Source organism: Lottia gigantea (assembly GCF_000327385.1).
Source record: "Lottia gigantea unplaced genomic scaffold LOTGIsca_55, whole genome shotgun sequence".
NCBI classification, from domain to species: domain Eukaryota; kingdom Metazoa; phylum Mollusca; class Gastropoda; family Lottiidae; genus Lottia; species Lottia gigantea.
Genome location: NW_008709889.1, coordinates 933,441 through 951,103, shown reverse-complemented (window position 1 = coordinate 951,103; position 17,663 = coordinate 933,441). Strand labels below are relative to the sequence as shown.

General features: G+C 31.3%; 2 protein-coding genes across 2 annotated transcripts in view; one reads left to right on the top strand and one right to left on the bottom strand.

Moving 5' to 3' along the window:
• The window catches only part of LOTGIDRAFT_126707 (hypothetical protein), a gene marked incomplete at both ends in the record, with an annotated part of 6,566 nt that extends 1,194 nt beyond the window's left edge, over positions 1-5,372 (top strand). The window contains 3 exons of the mRNA XM_009063075.1: positions 3,409-3,562; positions 4,057-4,156; positions 5,271-5,372. Coding sequence (XP_009061323.1) covers positions 3,409-3,562; positions 4,057-4,156; positions 5,271-5,372 — 356 coding nt within the window. The remainder of the gene's footprint in view (positions 1-3,408; positions 3,563-4,056; positions 4,157-5,270) is intronic.
• A 769-nt stretch (positions 5,373-6,141) lies between these two features.
• On the bottom strand, positions 6,142-17,072 carry LOTGIDRAFT_193864 (hypothetical protein; the record flags this gene model as incomplete). Its single annotated transcript, XM_009063074.1, has 9 exons — positions 6,142-8,846; positions 8,975-9,184; positions 10,051-10,222; positions 10,741-10,845; positions 11,514-11,584; positions 11,795-11,961; positions 14,218-14,429; positions 14,674-14,874; positions 16,878-17,072. Coding segments are annotated over 9 exons (1,480 nt in total), but the record flags the coding sequence as incomplete, so codon positions are not given.
• Positions 17,073-17,663: the final 591 nt, after the last annotated feature.

Here is a 17,663-nt window from a genome sequence, read left to right as displayed (position 1 = left end):
GAAAATTTCTATGGAACACAAAGTGGGCCATATTCTTATGTTGTTTCAGTGACTTTTAGCAATAATTCACGCGACATATCTTATTTTGTTAGTCACTATTCTTTTTTAAAATCATGGTTCTTTGAAGGAATTGTCACTAGTCATAATGAATTGATATTAAAGATAAATACTAAGAGAAGTTAATTATACCACCCGGTATCCATACAACGTGTTTTTCTCGACTTATTTATAGATCAAACATTGTACACGAAAATAGGTGACGCATTCTGCTGCTGTTGTCGAGTTGGTTGCTCATGAAATATGGGTAAAAGTGAGAGATTCATAAAGAAAATCGAAATAAACCAATTTTAATTATTATGTAGAATATCTGAGAAATCATCTAAGACATGAATTTTTTTTTTTTTTTTTTAACTTTGACGAAATTTGGTGTTGAATCCTTATATGCACGAAAATAGGTTACACCACTGTGCTTGTAATTTCATTATTGGCAGGATTTTTATTCAGATAAAACGCACGAAAAATGGCATAATCCCTTCAAGTAAGCTTATACCGGGTACCTCATACTAAAAATTTAACTGTCTATTCCTATATGCATGTTTTCATAGTCTTACTAGAATTTGAGTCAAATTTTTAACTTTCAAACGTGAATAATTATGGAAACACATGGGTTTTGAAGGCTCAAATATCAACGATGAGCTGTAAACACTATTACTGATTATGTAAGCTAAAAAAATTCCTGTTTCTGAAACTAAGATATGATTGGTTGAACAGATAGTGAAGGTGCTCCTTTAATTTTTATCCCAGTTGATAAACATCTTTGATACTGTGTACTTATTGATATTTCAAATTCAATATTTTACCTCACATACATAGTAAAAACTGTGCAATACTAATGATCAAAATGAAGAAAAAGTCTTAATTGAGCATATTGAATGCATCTTCTAGTCTAATTGTGCTCTCTTAAAAGTGACTGTTAAGGCTGTAACCAGTTTATTTTTAGTTAAAAAAAGTTGTGAACTTAAATATAATATGACAATGAAAATTGTAATTATTCTTTTTGACAGTTGGGTTCAATTTAGATCAGAATGTTTTAAAAGACAATTAGTTCCACCAAATTTAATGTTTTGTCTCATTAAAAATATTGATTCACAATTCCTTAAAATTTGGTAACAATTGAAATGTTTCATTTGTAGACGCTATAATATAGAGTCTATATCGATCTCAAGTCTAGTATTGTATAATATAGGCCTATGCTTAATATAAAATGAATAATATGACAAAAAATTATAGGCTAATATTGTTGATAAGAAGCAATGAATCAAGTTGTATCTAGACTAAAAGGCCGTATATTTTTTCAAGGTTAGAGACTTTTGAGAGTTGCCTTATTTTTCTAGATTTGGCAGAAAAATTTCACAAAAAATATAAGCTTTACAATTTGATTTGATTTGCAGATAGTCTCATGATAAATTTGAATTTTGGCTTATCATAGGAAACTTGTCCCTTAAAGGGACACGTGGTTGATTTGGACTTTGAACATATATGTAAATAATCTTCAGAACTACTAAATGAAATATTAAAAGAATTGGGTCAATAGCAAAGTATTTATTGTGACATAGTTTTATGTACCAAAACTGTCATATCCTGTAGTAACAAAGCTGTGTATGTATAAAGAACTGAATATATTAAGCAGGGTTGACTGATTCTCTTGTGAATTCATTATAACATATTTACACAAGAATTTAGATTACTTTCTCTATTATTTACAAATATTTTTACTAAAAGTAATTTATGGACATATACTTTCACATTGAATCCTCATTTAAAATTTTTTTTAAAACTCAATTAAAACCAAATCAATTACCGTCTTGTACTCTTGTCAAATTCCAGAAACATATCCTTCAAATATATATTTTTTAAATCCCTGCATTGTACGGTAATTGTACTGACTAAATGTAATTGTTATGGGCTTAGAGTTAAGTACCGTACCGTACTGTATCTTATAAAGCTAAAGTTGCAGAAATTGAGTTTTGTTCCATTGGACTTTGTAAACAGACAATGAAAAAATATATGAACACAATTCTAGTTTGCTCAAAGATTCAATAGAACCATTCTGATTTAGATTAATCACATTAAATAATATGTTACATTATATTGTGTCTATTATTATAACTGGACTGATTATCAGTAAGTGAAATAAAGAAGGACACTTAAAATATCAAATGGACCAGCCTTTTATTTATTTAGTGCAAGGTTTGTAAATAATTACACACGATTAGGTACGGTAATAGATCAGGCAAGAAAAATTGTATGCCTATGCAACACCTAATTCTTGCCATGCATTGTATAACTCCAAATTATATGATTGTGTACTAGCTAAACTTTGATTTTTTAAAGGAATTAGTATTGGAATTTTTATTAAAAACTTTTAAGAAATTGATCATGTTATAGTGAATTGTTTCTTTAAATATTTGAAGTATATTGAAGCATGTAAAGTTTTAAACTGTGACGTCAATGGTTATCATTATTATTTAGATATCTCTCAAAACTAAACAGCAAAATTTTATTATCAATAAATTATAAAAAAGTAAATAAAAGAGCTCTTAAAAGATTTTATTTATTAAAATAGCACCAATGTAGTAGATTACTTTTTACCTTAAAGGGCCAAGTGGGCCATTTTTTTTTTACCAATCATACTTTAGTCTCAGAATCTGAAATCATTTAGCTGAGCTAATCAGTACTAGTGTTCACAGCTCACTGTAGAAATTTGAGCCTTGTGCCATGTGTCCAGAATTATCTGCGTTTGAATGTTTAAATGACAAGTCAAGATAAGATACTCTGTGATATATAGAAAAGAAATGTAGAGAAATGGTGAATAAAATGCATAGTTTGAAGTATTTTTAAAGGAATTATGCGATTTTCGTACTTTTTCTATTAGTTCTGAAGACTATTTTATATATGTACATATATTCAAGACCCCAAAATGGCACACCTGTCCCTTTAAAGTGGCCTGTAATTACACATTTTCCAAGTAAATGGTTGAATCTGTCATTTTTTTTTCGATCCATTTGAATTTTCTTCATAAATTTATTTTATCAATATCTCATTTTGGCATAAGCTATCCTTTTAATTGCCCCAGATCCCTTCTGGACAGGAGCAACAAAAAAACACAAGTCATTTAATTTAAAAACAATTGCTTAGGTGCTCCTCAATGACTCAATTTTAAAAAGTTTATATTCATTTAACTTTGATAATTGGTTTTGTGTTCAAATTGATGGAGGTGGATTTTTATAGATTACTTATTGGTAAATGTTTGGTCAACTAATCAGATAAAAACAAAGAATTGAGTTAAATTGAGATATATAATTACAGACAGTTCACTAGTAGAATAATTTGTATGTTTTATTTCAGTGTTGGATACTGCTGGTCAAGAAGAGTTCAGTGCTATGAGAGAACAGTATATGAGAAAGGGAGATGGATTTTTATTAGTTTATTCTGTAACAGACAGACAAAGTTTTGAAAATATTCCAAATTTTCATACACAAATTCTACGGGTTAAAGATAGGTAGGTAGTCTAGGTACATGCTTTTGTTATCTAATACCTTTGTTTGATCTCTATGAATAAATAATAAATGTTATATCTTATCTTTATAGGATACTTATCCTATGTTATATTAAATTGATGTTTATCTGATGTTAAAAAGACTAATGATGTATTTTGTAAGAATACCTATCCTATGTTATATCTAATGATGTATTTAATATCGATACTTATCGTATCTAATGTTATATCTAATAATGTAATTAATAGGGATTTTGGTTTTTACCCTCACTTCATTTCTTAAAAAATCCAGAATATGATTTCTATGTTTCAGCCCCAAAATCAATTTTATTTAAAAAAAATTTGTAGGAGAACTCTCGCATATGCTCCATGCGCCTATGCACTTCTAATCTCCAGAGGTGAATCTCAACCTCAACAGTTGACCCCTAGTAGGTGGCAGTCTGGTGCCACCACTAATCCTATATTGTATATTATATATAATATCTAATATTTTGTAGGGATACCTATCCTATGTTATTAGTAGCTAATAAAGTTGATTTAGTACATCAGAGAAAAGTTAGTGAAGAATCAGGTCGTGAATTAGCAGCTAATCTTCGGGTATGTAATTCTACAATTATTCATGTTGTATATTGGATATTTGTATTTTCATTTTCACAGGATTTTGGAACTAAGTATCTTAGGTCCTGGTTATATGTAAAGGGCCAGCCCGATGAGGTGAGCTGGCTTGGTTACCCGGGTTGGATATTTTTCTCTTTATATGAACGCGGGCTGGCAATTATTCTGTTCATATGGTATGTATGAAGGTTACTTCATAACAAAAATGGTGCCTTAATGTGATAGCATGAAAATACTGCTGGTGTGCACACTGATTTTCTGTGCATCTTTGAGTGCATATCATATTCTTCATCAATAACAAGAACTGCTTATGCTTAATTCTTTGCTGCTAGGGCAATGAAGATTAAAGTGGAGTCGTATTGGTCGATTATCATGTAAAAGAAATAACTGCCAGCACAATGGACCGATTGACTAGTGGGTGGCACAAATATAATCTGGTGACTAATTACGAAATAAATAAAGACATAATTTTGACCAGTTTATTGCATTGAGAATTTTCTAGTTATAACTTTGTACACTTCAAAAGACATAGGGTCAGTTGTATTTATAGCTATCAGGTGTGCTGTGGCAATATCACACGGTACCACAATACAGGGGTGGAACAAGGACATCTTAGAATATTCAATAATGTCTTGATGGAACTCATTAATGGTTTATTTTGTATAGATACAAAAGTTAGGTCTTATTTGGCTTTTGTCAAAAAAGCGGTTCAAAAATGTATGGGAGTGACGTCAGACCCGAGTTACTCGGCTCACCTGGCTAGCCCGCCACATATAACCAGGCCCTTAATATCACAGCCAACAGTATTAATTTGCTATTGTGTTAAAGGTATACAGTTATTTGTATATATATATAACTGATAGAGCTCAAACATTTTACAAAAAGTTACAAAAGTCTAATTCCCACTTTCTGCATTATTTTGATAAACTAAGGCGATATTGCCAATATAATGATATCATCATATGAAAATGTTGAAAATGCATTAAAGAATGTCACAGATAGCTGAAATTGACAATACAATTATATTAATAAGATAGAGCGAGGTGGTTGCCACAGATAATCTTCAAAACTCTCCCAATATACCACTACTTTTCAGATCCAATATATTGAAACAAGTGCCAAAGACCCTCCATTAAATGTTGATAAAGCGTTTCATGATGTTGTCCGAATTATTAGGTATTGTATGATCTTTTTTTGAAACAATATGTGGTATGGTCAGTTGTAAAACACATTTAATGCATTAGAGTCGACAAACAAATGTATTCATGCCCATCCAGTGACAAATCAAAACAGAGACACAAATAGACCATTTAAGGCTATTGCTTGTAGCTGAAACAAATTTTCTTTATTGAAATATGTCTAGTTTGGACTCAATTAACATGGTCATTAGCATGGTGAATTTTATAAAGAAATCTCAGAACAAAATTATGTTAATGTTCCTCAAGGTTTTGTTTTATTGATTTTCTTTTGCAGAGATCAACCAGAAGATCTGAAAAATAATCACAGACGACGTCATGGCAGACGTAAAAAGCAGAAGTGTGTCATTCTCTAACAGAGACTACTGTTTTGTATTGGGGATTGGTTTCTGCTGGTCAAATTCTGGACACATTAGGTATACCGGTATTAAAGCTTCACTACTGTTTCCATCTATCACTATCATTCTTCTGAACTTAGAACTAAAGCCCTTATTCTTGAATCTCAAAGAATGACAACCTTTCTTAAATAAATGATCAGTTTTTGTATATTCAAAGGCCATACATTAGTTTTTATTGGAGATTTACACATAATAATGTGTTCATGTTGGCAATAAACCAGGATATATTTGATATATCAAGTATTCTGCTGCCAATCTGCTAGTGTGACAAAATTTGGTTGTAAATTCAGCAGATTATACTCTGTAGGTTTAAGGTTTACCTCAAAAAAAATACATAGCATTTATGTTTACATGTAATTTAACTCTGTTCATTATCAATTAGAATTTTCAAGAGTAAGGGCACTTAAGACATCTTTAATACAGCTGTTGAAAAATTCAAAATTTAGATATAGTTTAAAATTGATCGTATGATCGAATTATAATTCATTTTGAAGCTGACAAAAGAAAGTCATATTACATGACCTACTAAAATGATAAAATTGTCTAAATATTTGTTCTACCAGCTGATGGAGCTCAATTTTAGATTTCCAAACCACATTTAACAACAAAATATCGATGTTAGCTTGTCCAATTCAACAAAAATGCAGGAATGAAGTTTAGGTCATTGATATATAGATATTATCATGTTCCTTGGAGGAATAACTTATGATGTCCTCAATAACTACACCAAGCAGTCCAAAACTGACAACTGTATAAATTAGCACATTGTGGTTTTTATACGCCCACATCTATCTATGTGGACGTATATTGTCGGCACCCCTGTCGGTCCGTACGTCCGTCCGTCAACATTTCCAAAATCGAAAGGTTTGAGAAAGTTTAGTTTACTAATGATTAAATTAAGGCTTTTTCAAGATTAAGGCCTCTTACGTCAGTTTTGAGGAGTTATCACCCTTTAACCTCTATACAGTAAATGCTTATATCAAAATCTATTGCTTGTAAACACTCTGTCAGTCCGTACGTCAACATTTGCCCGTGAACGCTCTAAAAACTAGATTTTTTGCTAGAATCAAATGAAATTCGGTATGTGGGTACATATTCATAAAATGAAGATCAAGTTCAAATTTGAGCTATTTTCGACTGTTAGAAGCAGAGTTATTGCCCTTGCCCCAAAATCTTGAAACTTAAAATAGATGTTTCGTTTTTACCACCCGCATGCCGTGGTGGGCGTATATGGCTGTGGTTCACTATCTTTGTTGAATGGAAGGAAAGCATGACATCAGATTCTTATTCTGAAAATTAAAGCAAATATTAAGATGACTTTAAAACTTAATTTGGGTTGAACCCTAATATTATTTTTTAAGCTGATCATTCCAAAACCAATGGCCTTGGCTGAAAGTATGACATTTTACTGAAGTAAAACAATATTTTAAGAGATAATTTGTTCAATGTTTAAGAGCTGGCTCTTGTCTGTTAATGTTAAGATGTATGCAGGCATATATCTCTATATGTATATTGTATTGTGTTTAGACGTTTACCTGTATTTTGTGAGTATTTAAAACCAAGTTTATAAACCATAGTTTAAGAAAGAATGTCAATCTGATAATCAACACCAAATATTCATATATATATATATATATATATATATATATATTTGTACAATGTACAAATGTTAACAGTAACATTTAATTATGTTCAAAGTTCTTGGAACAAGAAGATAAATTTTGTTTATTTCAGAATAATAATGTTTGAAATCGGTGGATCCAGTTAATTTTTTTTAAAAATACAATGAAAAATACAATGTCCAATGAAGAGCCATATATTTTCCAACACAATTTTACCTTAATTAATTCTTTGTGAACTCTTTTTGACAAATGTTAATAAGATTAGTCAAAAATACCAGGAACAGTCAATTTTAAAAAAAAGATATTCTTTATTATAGTTCTATGAAACAGGCCTGGTTTTCTGACCAAATTCAGACTAACATCTGTCAGAATCTACATGATTGTTATTATCAGACTATTTCTTCTACCATTGTGTTTGTCAGGCTGTCAAATTAAATTCTAAACTTGTTAATTAAAAGTGCTAATATTGATTTAATTCTAGTTGATAGTTAGCTTGTATCTATTGTTTCAACTCCTTTTACAAATCAATAGCAATTAAACACAAGACTTATATTTTTCTGTTCCTTGTTTGGCTAATGATGGTTTTTTTTGGGTCTGGATTTTAATTTTGGAAATATAGTTGATCTACCCAGCAGAATGCATCCCTTGCTGCTTTATTAGGTAAAATGAAGTGATGCCATTGACATGAATTTAGTAATAATAGAACTTTGTAAGTTTTATATAATAGTTCCACAAAATTTCTCTAATCCCTTTCTAAAATTTGAAGACAACTGAGGAGATGTTTAGGTCTATGATATGAAATATACAGTAATTGTTATCCATATATAGGCATATCTAAATATGTTCTAACCTTATTTACTTATTTTAGTTCTTAATTCAAAATGGTGGACAGTGTTCAATTTTCATTTGTTAAGATTTCTCAATTATTTTTAGTTATTTTACAGCATTTTTAATTCTTGAAAGCATAAGAATTGTTTTGTTTAATATATTTTATTTTATTTTTTTTTAAGATATTTAGAATCTAAGTAATCTTACTTTTGTTTTCGTTCTTGCACATTTAAAACCATAATATACAATTATCATAAAATATTACTTTTATTATAAATTTTTATACTTTACAAAAATGCATGATTGGGACATTTCCAGACATAATTCAAATCAGTTTATTGTGTCTTTAGGTAGACTGAGTGGTAATCATTTAGGTCTATATTGTGATCCATTCCACTTAATATACCTTAGATGAGAATAAATTGATTATATTTATGTATGGAAATACCAACAGTGTCTTTGACTGTGTATAACATTGATATCAGAGCTGAAGACACACTGTTTTCTCCTCTGTGTAGAAATGTATGGAATCTTTCAAACCTTCTCGACCAATACCAGATTCTTTTATTCCACCGAAAGGTACATTTAGATCTCTTATCAACCAACAATTAGCCCAGACTGTACCCACCTGAAAATTAAAACTTAATTAGGTACAATGTATACATAGAATTTTGCTAACTTTGCTCAGTTCAAGACTATTACTTTCAAGTAGATTTACCTGGCATCAAAATCTGAGACATTTATCTTCCATTTTACCTGTAAGCGTTGAGCCATCCTATGTATAGTGGAAACATCTTGTGACCATACTGAGGCACACAGACCATATTTAACACTGTTTACTCGATAAATGATTTCTTCTTCATCATCAAATGGTACAACACAAACAACAGGACCGAATATTTCTTCTGTCATTAGTCTAGAATCATCAGCCACATCTGTTATTACAGTTGGTCTCATGAAATAACCCTAAAAGCATAGTATAACATTTTTACATTTTTAATTAGGAAGAGCACTTTTGTAAAAAGCAACATGACCGTATCATGATAAGATTCCAAACTAAAGCCAGGTATCAAGATCATTTTCAAACTAAAGCTGGGTATCAAGATCATTTTCAAACTAAAGCCAGGTATCAAGATCATTTTTAAACTAAAGCCGGGTATCAAGATCATTTTCAAACTAAAGCCGGGTTTCAAGATCATTTCCAAACTAAAGCCGGGTATCAAGATCATTTTAAACTAAAGCCGGGTTTCAAGATCATTTCCAAACTAAAGCCAGGTATCAATATCATTTTTAAACTAAAGCCAGGTACCAAGATCATTTTCAAACTAAAGCCGGGTTTCAAGATCATTTCCAAACTAAAGCCGGGTTTCAAGATCATTTCCAAACCAAAGCCGGGTATCAAGATCATTTTCAAACTAAAGCCGGGTATCAAGGTCATTTTCAAACTAAAGCCGGGTTTCAAGATCATTTTCAAACTTAAGCCAGGTATCAAGATGATTTTCAAACTAAAGCCGGGTATCAAGATCATTTTAAACTAAAGCCGGGTATCAAGATCATTTTCAAACCAAAGCAGAAACTGCAGATCATTTTCAAACTAAAGCAGGGTATCAAGATCATTTACAAACTAAAGGAGAACATTAAAGTAATGCATCAAGATCATTTTCAAGTTAAGTGAAGCACAATTAAATTAATACTGAATTTAAAGTATGATCATTTGCACAACATAAATGAGGACAATCAATATTTGAACTACATTATTAGCATGTAAGCTAGCAAGAAGGTAACATTCAAAGTCAAAATGAAATTTTGTAAATGATGTTAAAGAACATTACATTTTTCTTGTCGTCTGATAAATTCAAACCATCAGACTTGTCACCACATAATATACTGGCGCCCTCTTTCTCAGCTAAAGTTACAAAACTCTTCACTTTATTCAAATGTTCTTTACTTATCAATGCTCCAATTATACAGTTGTCATCATACGGATTTCCAACCTTGAGGTTTCTGAAGAAAAGTTAGAAACTATAGGATTTACTATTATTAAATTTCACAATTATAGATTACTTAAGCTGAAAATCAAACAAAAAACTACATCGAAATTATGCCATATCATCAACATCTTCACTATGTAAAGCTTTCACAAAATCTTTCTTATACCTTGACATCATTTAACACTTTTCTTGTTTGAATGTTAAATATATGAGATTTATCTCCCATTTGAAGGTTTAATATGAAAACTCAACATGAAAACATAACTTGTGGACGAAGATTGAGAACTAGTTACACACACTGTCAGAATATTGACAGTCTTTCTGTTGAGAGCCCTGATTGACTATTCACTATCATAAAATCCAATCAAATCACATTTATAAACCTTGCTGATTCAAGAAACGATGTCAAGGTCTATGACAGAGTTTGTAAAAGCTAGACATCGTGAAGATGTTTCATTTAAGAGGTTTGAAGTCCCACTTAAACATTCTAAAATTTGATCATAATTTCAGGTTAAACAACGGAAATATTACCTGGTTTCTTGAACAAAGGACTCTATAAATTGCTGAAATATTTGTCTGTGTACAAAAATTCTACTGGTGCATAAACATATTTCTCCCTGATTTAAAAAACTTGATCTAAAACATAGGTATCAAATAATATAGAATATTACTTTTTATACGCCCACACGTAAGATGGGCGTATATTGTAATCACCCCGTCCGTCCGTCCGTTCGTTCACATTTGGCTCGTGCTCACTCTATAGGCTATAGTTCTTTATGGATTCTTTTGATTTTTATTTTGTGTGTCAATGTCATTATGAAGATGATCCCTATTGATTTTCGTGATGATCGGATAATTTTTCACCGAAATATCGTGTCTGACTTGACGTTTTTCTCTATTAGCTATATTGTGCAACCCTGTAGTCTGTAAAGACTGTTTAATCATTTCTGACAGCTGCCAGTGGGCGTATGTTACCTTGCCTGGCAAGCTATCTTTTGTTATCTGTGATACAACACAATATGGATATTATTATTATGAGCAGCGCCAAGTTAAAAGATATAAACTAAGACATTTACAAGTATCATTGCCAAGTTAACTGTTAACTCTTACTGTCTAGGCATCTTTCCTATAAATATATTGTGTTCAAAATGACAATTTTGAGTTGACATATTACCTAGCCATGTTTTAGCTTCATTTCTATGTGTCATTTGATAGCTAAAAGACGCTTCTTTCCAAAAGAATTAAATTTCAGTATTAGCCTAATTGTGTGTAATTATTGTGAGTAAGAAGAAAAATAAACAAACCTAACAGTACTAGAGATACACTTAGTCAAATTAGCATCTTTAAATACAACTGCTGCATTTTTTCCCCCAAGCTACAAAATAATAAGAATACATGAAGTTCCCAGGTGGATTTTATTACCCATAAACAAAAAGTTTGGTCTGTTTGTGAAAGTTAGAAGTGTTTTATGTTTTATGTTTTAGTGGAAATGAGTTGTGTCCATAAAACATCCATATTTTTTGTTAAGAGTCTTGCAGATGTCAACACCGCCAAAATAAATATCTGAACAATAATAATATGTTACCTCTAATGATAATTTTTTACAATATTTCACTGAAGCTAGTCGAACTCTTTCAGCAGTCACTGTACCTCCAGTAAAGGATATTAAAGGTACACAGGGATGAGATACTAGAGCTTCACCAGCTTTATGTCCATAACCAAATACCATATTAACAACACCAGGTGGTAGACCTAAAACATCAGTCAAATATTTTAACCACAATCAAGTACATAGCCTACCAATTGGTCATTACAGTACCTTAGATTCATAATGCAGCTGAGTATTTTTGATTTGATAGCACTGTAGTTTTTGAATTACAGTTCGATACATGGGTTGAAAGTGCAAAGAAAGGTTACCGCTGCCAAAATGGCACTTTAAAGGGACTTTCCACTTTTTTGAAGGACGAAAAATCTTTTTGCTCAAATTTGTGAAAACTATACATTAATATGTAGAGAAATGTTTCCCATACCATATATCTGAAAGCTTCAACTGAAAAATCCAGCCATTACAAAGCCAAATGCCAAAACTAGGTCAAACTGCTTAATTAGCAATTAATACACTCCATTTTAATTAACCCTTTTAAAACAAATTCACTTTGATCAAGTAGATGCATAAATATAATTAGCATACTTTAGAAATATTGCAGAACTATTTTATGACATTTTTGATAATGAAAATGTTTTATAAAAAAGCGGAATGCCCCTTTAAATAAATATGAACCATGTGAACTATCAATCATTATAGAAACTAGATATGATGGAGATATGAACATTTTCAACCAAAAATGTTCTTTTCTTGCAGAAAGGTTTCGAAGTTATAGTAAATTAAAATCAATACATGATTAACTTCCATAAGGACTGGCTATGGACAGCTGATAAATTGGAGTAGTAGGCTATCATATGAAGTAATATCCAGGTTATAACTATGGTTTGAAAAAAAAAGAAACTCAGCACCAGAATATTCATACCTCGAGTCAATTGGCTGCTTATTTTACCCTTGACCCCTGATAATTTAGTCACAAATTTTACATTGAGGCCTGGGGCTTGTTCTACTAATACTTAACTTACAGTGATATAATGACTGTGTTTCAGTCATTTTATTTTTCATTTAATAAATCTGATTTTAACAAATCAGATCGCTTTATTTCCTAACTAGTAATTTTATCTTAGTTAAATTTTCTGAAACAAGCCACTTTTCTTACGAACTTCAAAAATCAGAAGGACTCATATTGTTAATATTCATCATGTTGGTGAATCAATAGATATCCTAAATCAAATCTAAATTCCATTGTTAATCTTGATTTGAAATAGCATTTTGGCATAAGAATTTCTGAGTGACTAATTGACCAGGGACTAATTCTGCAGACAGCTAATTGACAGCAAGCTACTATTCTCTTCAACATCTCTATATCACCATTTTGTTCTTCCTCATAGATCTGTATCACTCAGTGTCACTGAAATATGAAATCCCTTCTCTAGTCTCCTGTAGCCTCTTTTAGCCTCTACTGCCTTTTTTCTAGGATTTTACACTGAGACTGTAAATTGAAAAAGATTTATAAGGCAAATATCCTAGGACCTGAAGGTTTGTCTACCTAAAACACATAGAGCCAATAACATAAGCCAGCTTTTGTTGACTTTTCTATTAATTTTTTAGAACAATAAGTCAATCTGTTTTTAAATTTTGGTATATATATATATATATGTTACTAGAGTATATATCAATTAGTTGACAAAACTTCAAATCTATCAAACTCTAAAAACATTTTGTGCCATTCTTTTTTTTCAAATAAAGCAATATGTCAAACTTGTTCTTAGATTCAAATTATTTATAAAGTTTTTGTAGCATTCAGGCTCTGGTCCTCCTCAAAATTCATAATTCTGAATGTGACAGGAGCTATAAAATGGCTTGTCCATAATCAGATAATCAGTATTCTGTGAATTCGATGTACTCCAAAGCAATAAACCAGAGGATTGATGTCAAATTTAGCTATTTATATCAATTAATACTTCCAGTCTACATTTATGTTTTAGAACCAGAGACCAGTTTAGTTGATCAATATATCAAAACACGAAAAAGTTGATTAAAATTTCCAATTACAATCTGATTCAAATGCAAATCGGAACGTTTCATTTCTGCAGTTGATTGTACTTGCCATCTATGATCTGACAAAATTGTTCTTCTGCATCTCCTTTTCTGGGTTTGATTATTCAATTAAATGCTGTAGTCAATCAAAGATCAATCTAGAATTGCATTTCAATCAGATTGTCACAATAGACTAGTGTAAAAATATCAATATGAAGTCATTATAATTTGATTGAATAAATATTAGTTTGAAGAGTATTCTATTCATGTAAAATGTATCAATCAAGACAAACAATTTTAAAATAGCTCGTAACATTCAGAATTAACGAATCTGATTCAGACTCGAGCCTCTTAGTGGTACTTACCAGCTTCATTCAAAACTTCACAAAATTTAAAGGCCGTAACAGATGTCAATTCACTTGGTTTAGCCACCACCGTGTTACCAGTAACCAGGGCTGGAGCCAGTTTAAATGTCAGCAGATACAATGGTAAATTCCAAGGGGAAATAAGTCCTGCAACACCCACTGGTTGTTTGATGGTGTAGTTGATGGCATTGGCTTTCTCCAGAATAGTAGAGCTGGAATAATATCAAAATACTGATAATGAAAACAGTAACCATCATGTCACAGTCTAACGATTCTGAAACCCAATATCAATATCAGCAGAGCAAAATGCTGCAAAGACATGGAAAAAAAAACTTCAATCTATCTGATGCGGAACACTGACATAGAATCTATGAAAATCATCAGGTGAAATAATGTCCTTTCCATTAACATTTTTCAAGACAAACATGGAAGTGGAAAAAAGAGTTCACTACCTACCTATTAATATCATGTAGAATACCTGAGGCAAAAAATCTCAGATTATACACAGCCCTAGGAATATCTATTAATTTGGCTAATCGTACAGGTTTTCCCTGATCTCGTGATTCCCATTCAGCAAACTCATCTAATCTTCTTTCTAAGATGTCTGCTGCTTTACTCAAAATATTGGACCTTTCTTGACGTGATGTAGAGGACCATCTTAAAATGTAAACAAACACATACTTGAGAATAATATTCAACATGATATTATTATGTTTTATCTGAATAAGTTTTGAAATTTACTACTATAGCAGGTTGAATTTGACAATACAATCTAAATATTTAAATGAATGTGTTTTGAGATTTACCCGGTACTATTTTGATAATGTATTTACCGGTAAGATACTTGTCATTCTTATATCATACAGTTGAGAAATAAGCATGAATCAATTTAAAGGGACAGTTTCGCCATTGGTTTGACCATTCGTACCTAAGCCTCAGAAATGGGAATATTCAGCTAAGCTAATTAGTAATAGTGTTCACAGCTCACCATCGAAATTTGAGCATTCAAATCCAGAATATGTCCAAAATAATTAAGTTAAAATTACGACTCATCTGTCGGTCAAGTATTTCTGAAGACTATAGTTACAAATACCAGAAAACAGGAAAAATGGGGGTACTTGAGTTCAGATTTTGTCATTGATTCCGTGGGGTTGGAAAGTTTTCAATCTAATAATCCAATGGGGTTCATTGGAGTGTCTAAGGGTAGTGGATTGTGACAGATCCGGGTTCGTGTCAAGTCGTTTGATGATTTGATAGTTGACATTTCGACTGGAGTGACTCGGCAGGTGGAAGTGAGAGGAGACAGGGGTGTCTCTTTTATGGTGAATATCAGCAAAATGTTCTTTCAAGGTCACTCATGTAAATTGTTAAACATTTCCGGAAATCCACGAATAATAGGTTTCCAAGAAATTAGGTTACTTGACTGATGTATATTTAGTAATTTGTTCAATGTCTGAGATTATTATGTCACCTAAATATTATTCTAGAACAAACTAGAAATTATCAATAACCCTATTATTAAGATAAGGTGAGTACATCCTGCAAACTTTATCTAGAGTAATCATTGAGCTCATCTTTACAAAGATTTAATATTGAGAAAGTTGGCATCTGTATATTGATAAGGATCCATCAAGGCCACATTATCTCTTTCAGTAGTAATAAACAAATTGTGTCTTATTTAAAAGGACTTTTGCATATTATCACAAATCAAAGAAGTGGAACAGTTTGTATTTTTGTTAGCAGCCAGAAGAGTAAAATTCTTTGAAAAAATGCTAAACTTGATTGAAAACCACTCAATAGTTTGAAGTTTAAGAATCCAGTTTGAAAATATTAAGATGGCTTGCCAGGCAAGGTAATATACGCCCACTGGCAGCTTTGATTTTAAATAAAAATATTTAGAGTACAGTTACAATCACCAGTATGAAATATTCAACCTTCAGTCATACACTTCTTTTTTTGGGGGTCATACTAAATAATATTATCATGTTGTCAAAATCTGGCAAAGAGCCTTTAAAATGGAACATGTTCTCAAGATTGAGCTAATAACTCAAATAAAATAGTTCTCAATTTTTTTTTTCAAAGGCTCATTCATGGATGATAATAGACAATAAAAATCCAGCATATACAAGCTAAACAAGTTTTCAAGAACAAGGGCAATTTACAAACACTCACATGAAGTTTCGTCAATTTCCGATAGAGCTGTAGAAGGCACAACCCTCAACACATTTGACAAAACTTAGTGAAACTGTCTTTTATCACCCATGGATGAACCCTATTGAAAATTAAAAAGAATGAGAACTAATTTACTGACCTCAATCATGAAAATACATTCAATTTCTAGCTTGTAAATACTAACATGCAGAATTTTTTGACAAATCTTGGCAATATTATGACTCCAAAATTTTCATACTGGTAATATGAATTTGATATGAATGCAGACCGAATTAATTTTCTCATTTAACATTTCAATATTTTAATTTCTAAAGAAGATGAATTTTATTTCTAATGAACTATTTTTATTATGAAAAAGTAAATATTTATTAACAGTTTAAATAATATTTAGAGATGAAGAGCATTGGGAGAGGTAGGCTAGTCCTACACGATCCAGCACAAAGAAATATAAAAATTGGGCCTTATTAACAATGACCCATCATACTTACCCCAAAAAAGCATTTTGAGCAGCTTCAACAGCAAGTTCAACATCATTTTTATCGCTATTTGGTATTGTGGCCCATACATCTCCTGTAGATGGTTCAAAACTATCTAATGTAGACTCAGTTGATACAAATTCTCCATTGATAAAGTTCTTAACTTCGGTTAAAATCATTTTCTCTCTATGATAGGCTAAGTACATGTATATAGATTGTAATCTCACAAGCCCATCGTATTTGTTTATATTATTGGTTGAAGTTCAAGGTCGAGTATTTTGATTGGCTAATAATGAGATGTAGGCGGAGTTTAATAATATCTGGGTTGAATTAAGGGTCCGATAACAGGTAAACATTCATGTCTGATAACAAGGGACATGCAAGTAATATAGAGTTAGGGCTTCAATTGGTAATATATGTTTATTTCAGTATTAAAGGCTTCCAGCCCACTAATATTACTAGTTAAGGGGATTAAAAGAGGTTTTTCTAGCTTTTGTATGTTTATACCAGATATGTAGAGCCTGATTTGCCCAATGTGATTTCCTGTCTTTAATCTTGTTTCTTGAACCTCAGTTTTAAGACCACCTAAAATGCACTGCGAGCCCATTCAATGATTGGCCACTTATAAGTTATGGAAATAGTTAGATCCTATTAAGAAAAATTACTTTTACTTTTATGAGCAACTTACTTAGAATTTAACACTTTATTGTGTAATCCTTAATCATTCAGTGAGTCATTTAATAGAAAAACTGATTGGATGTAAAAGTGTGTTAGACTCTAAAAGTAAAAGTTTTATGT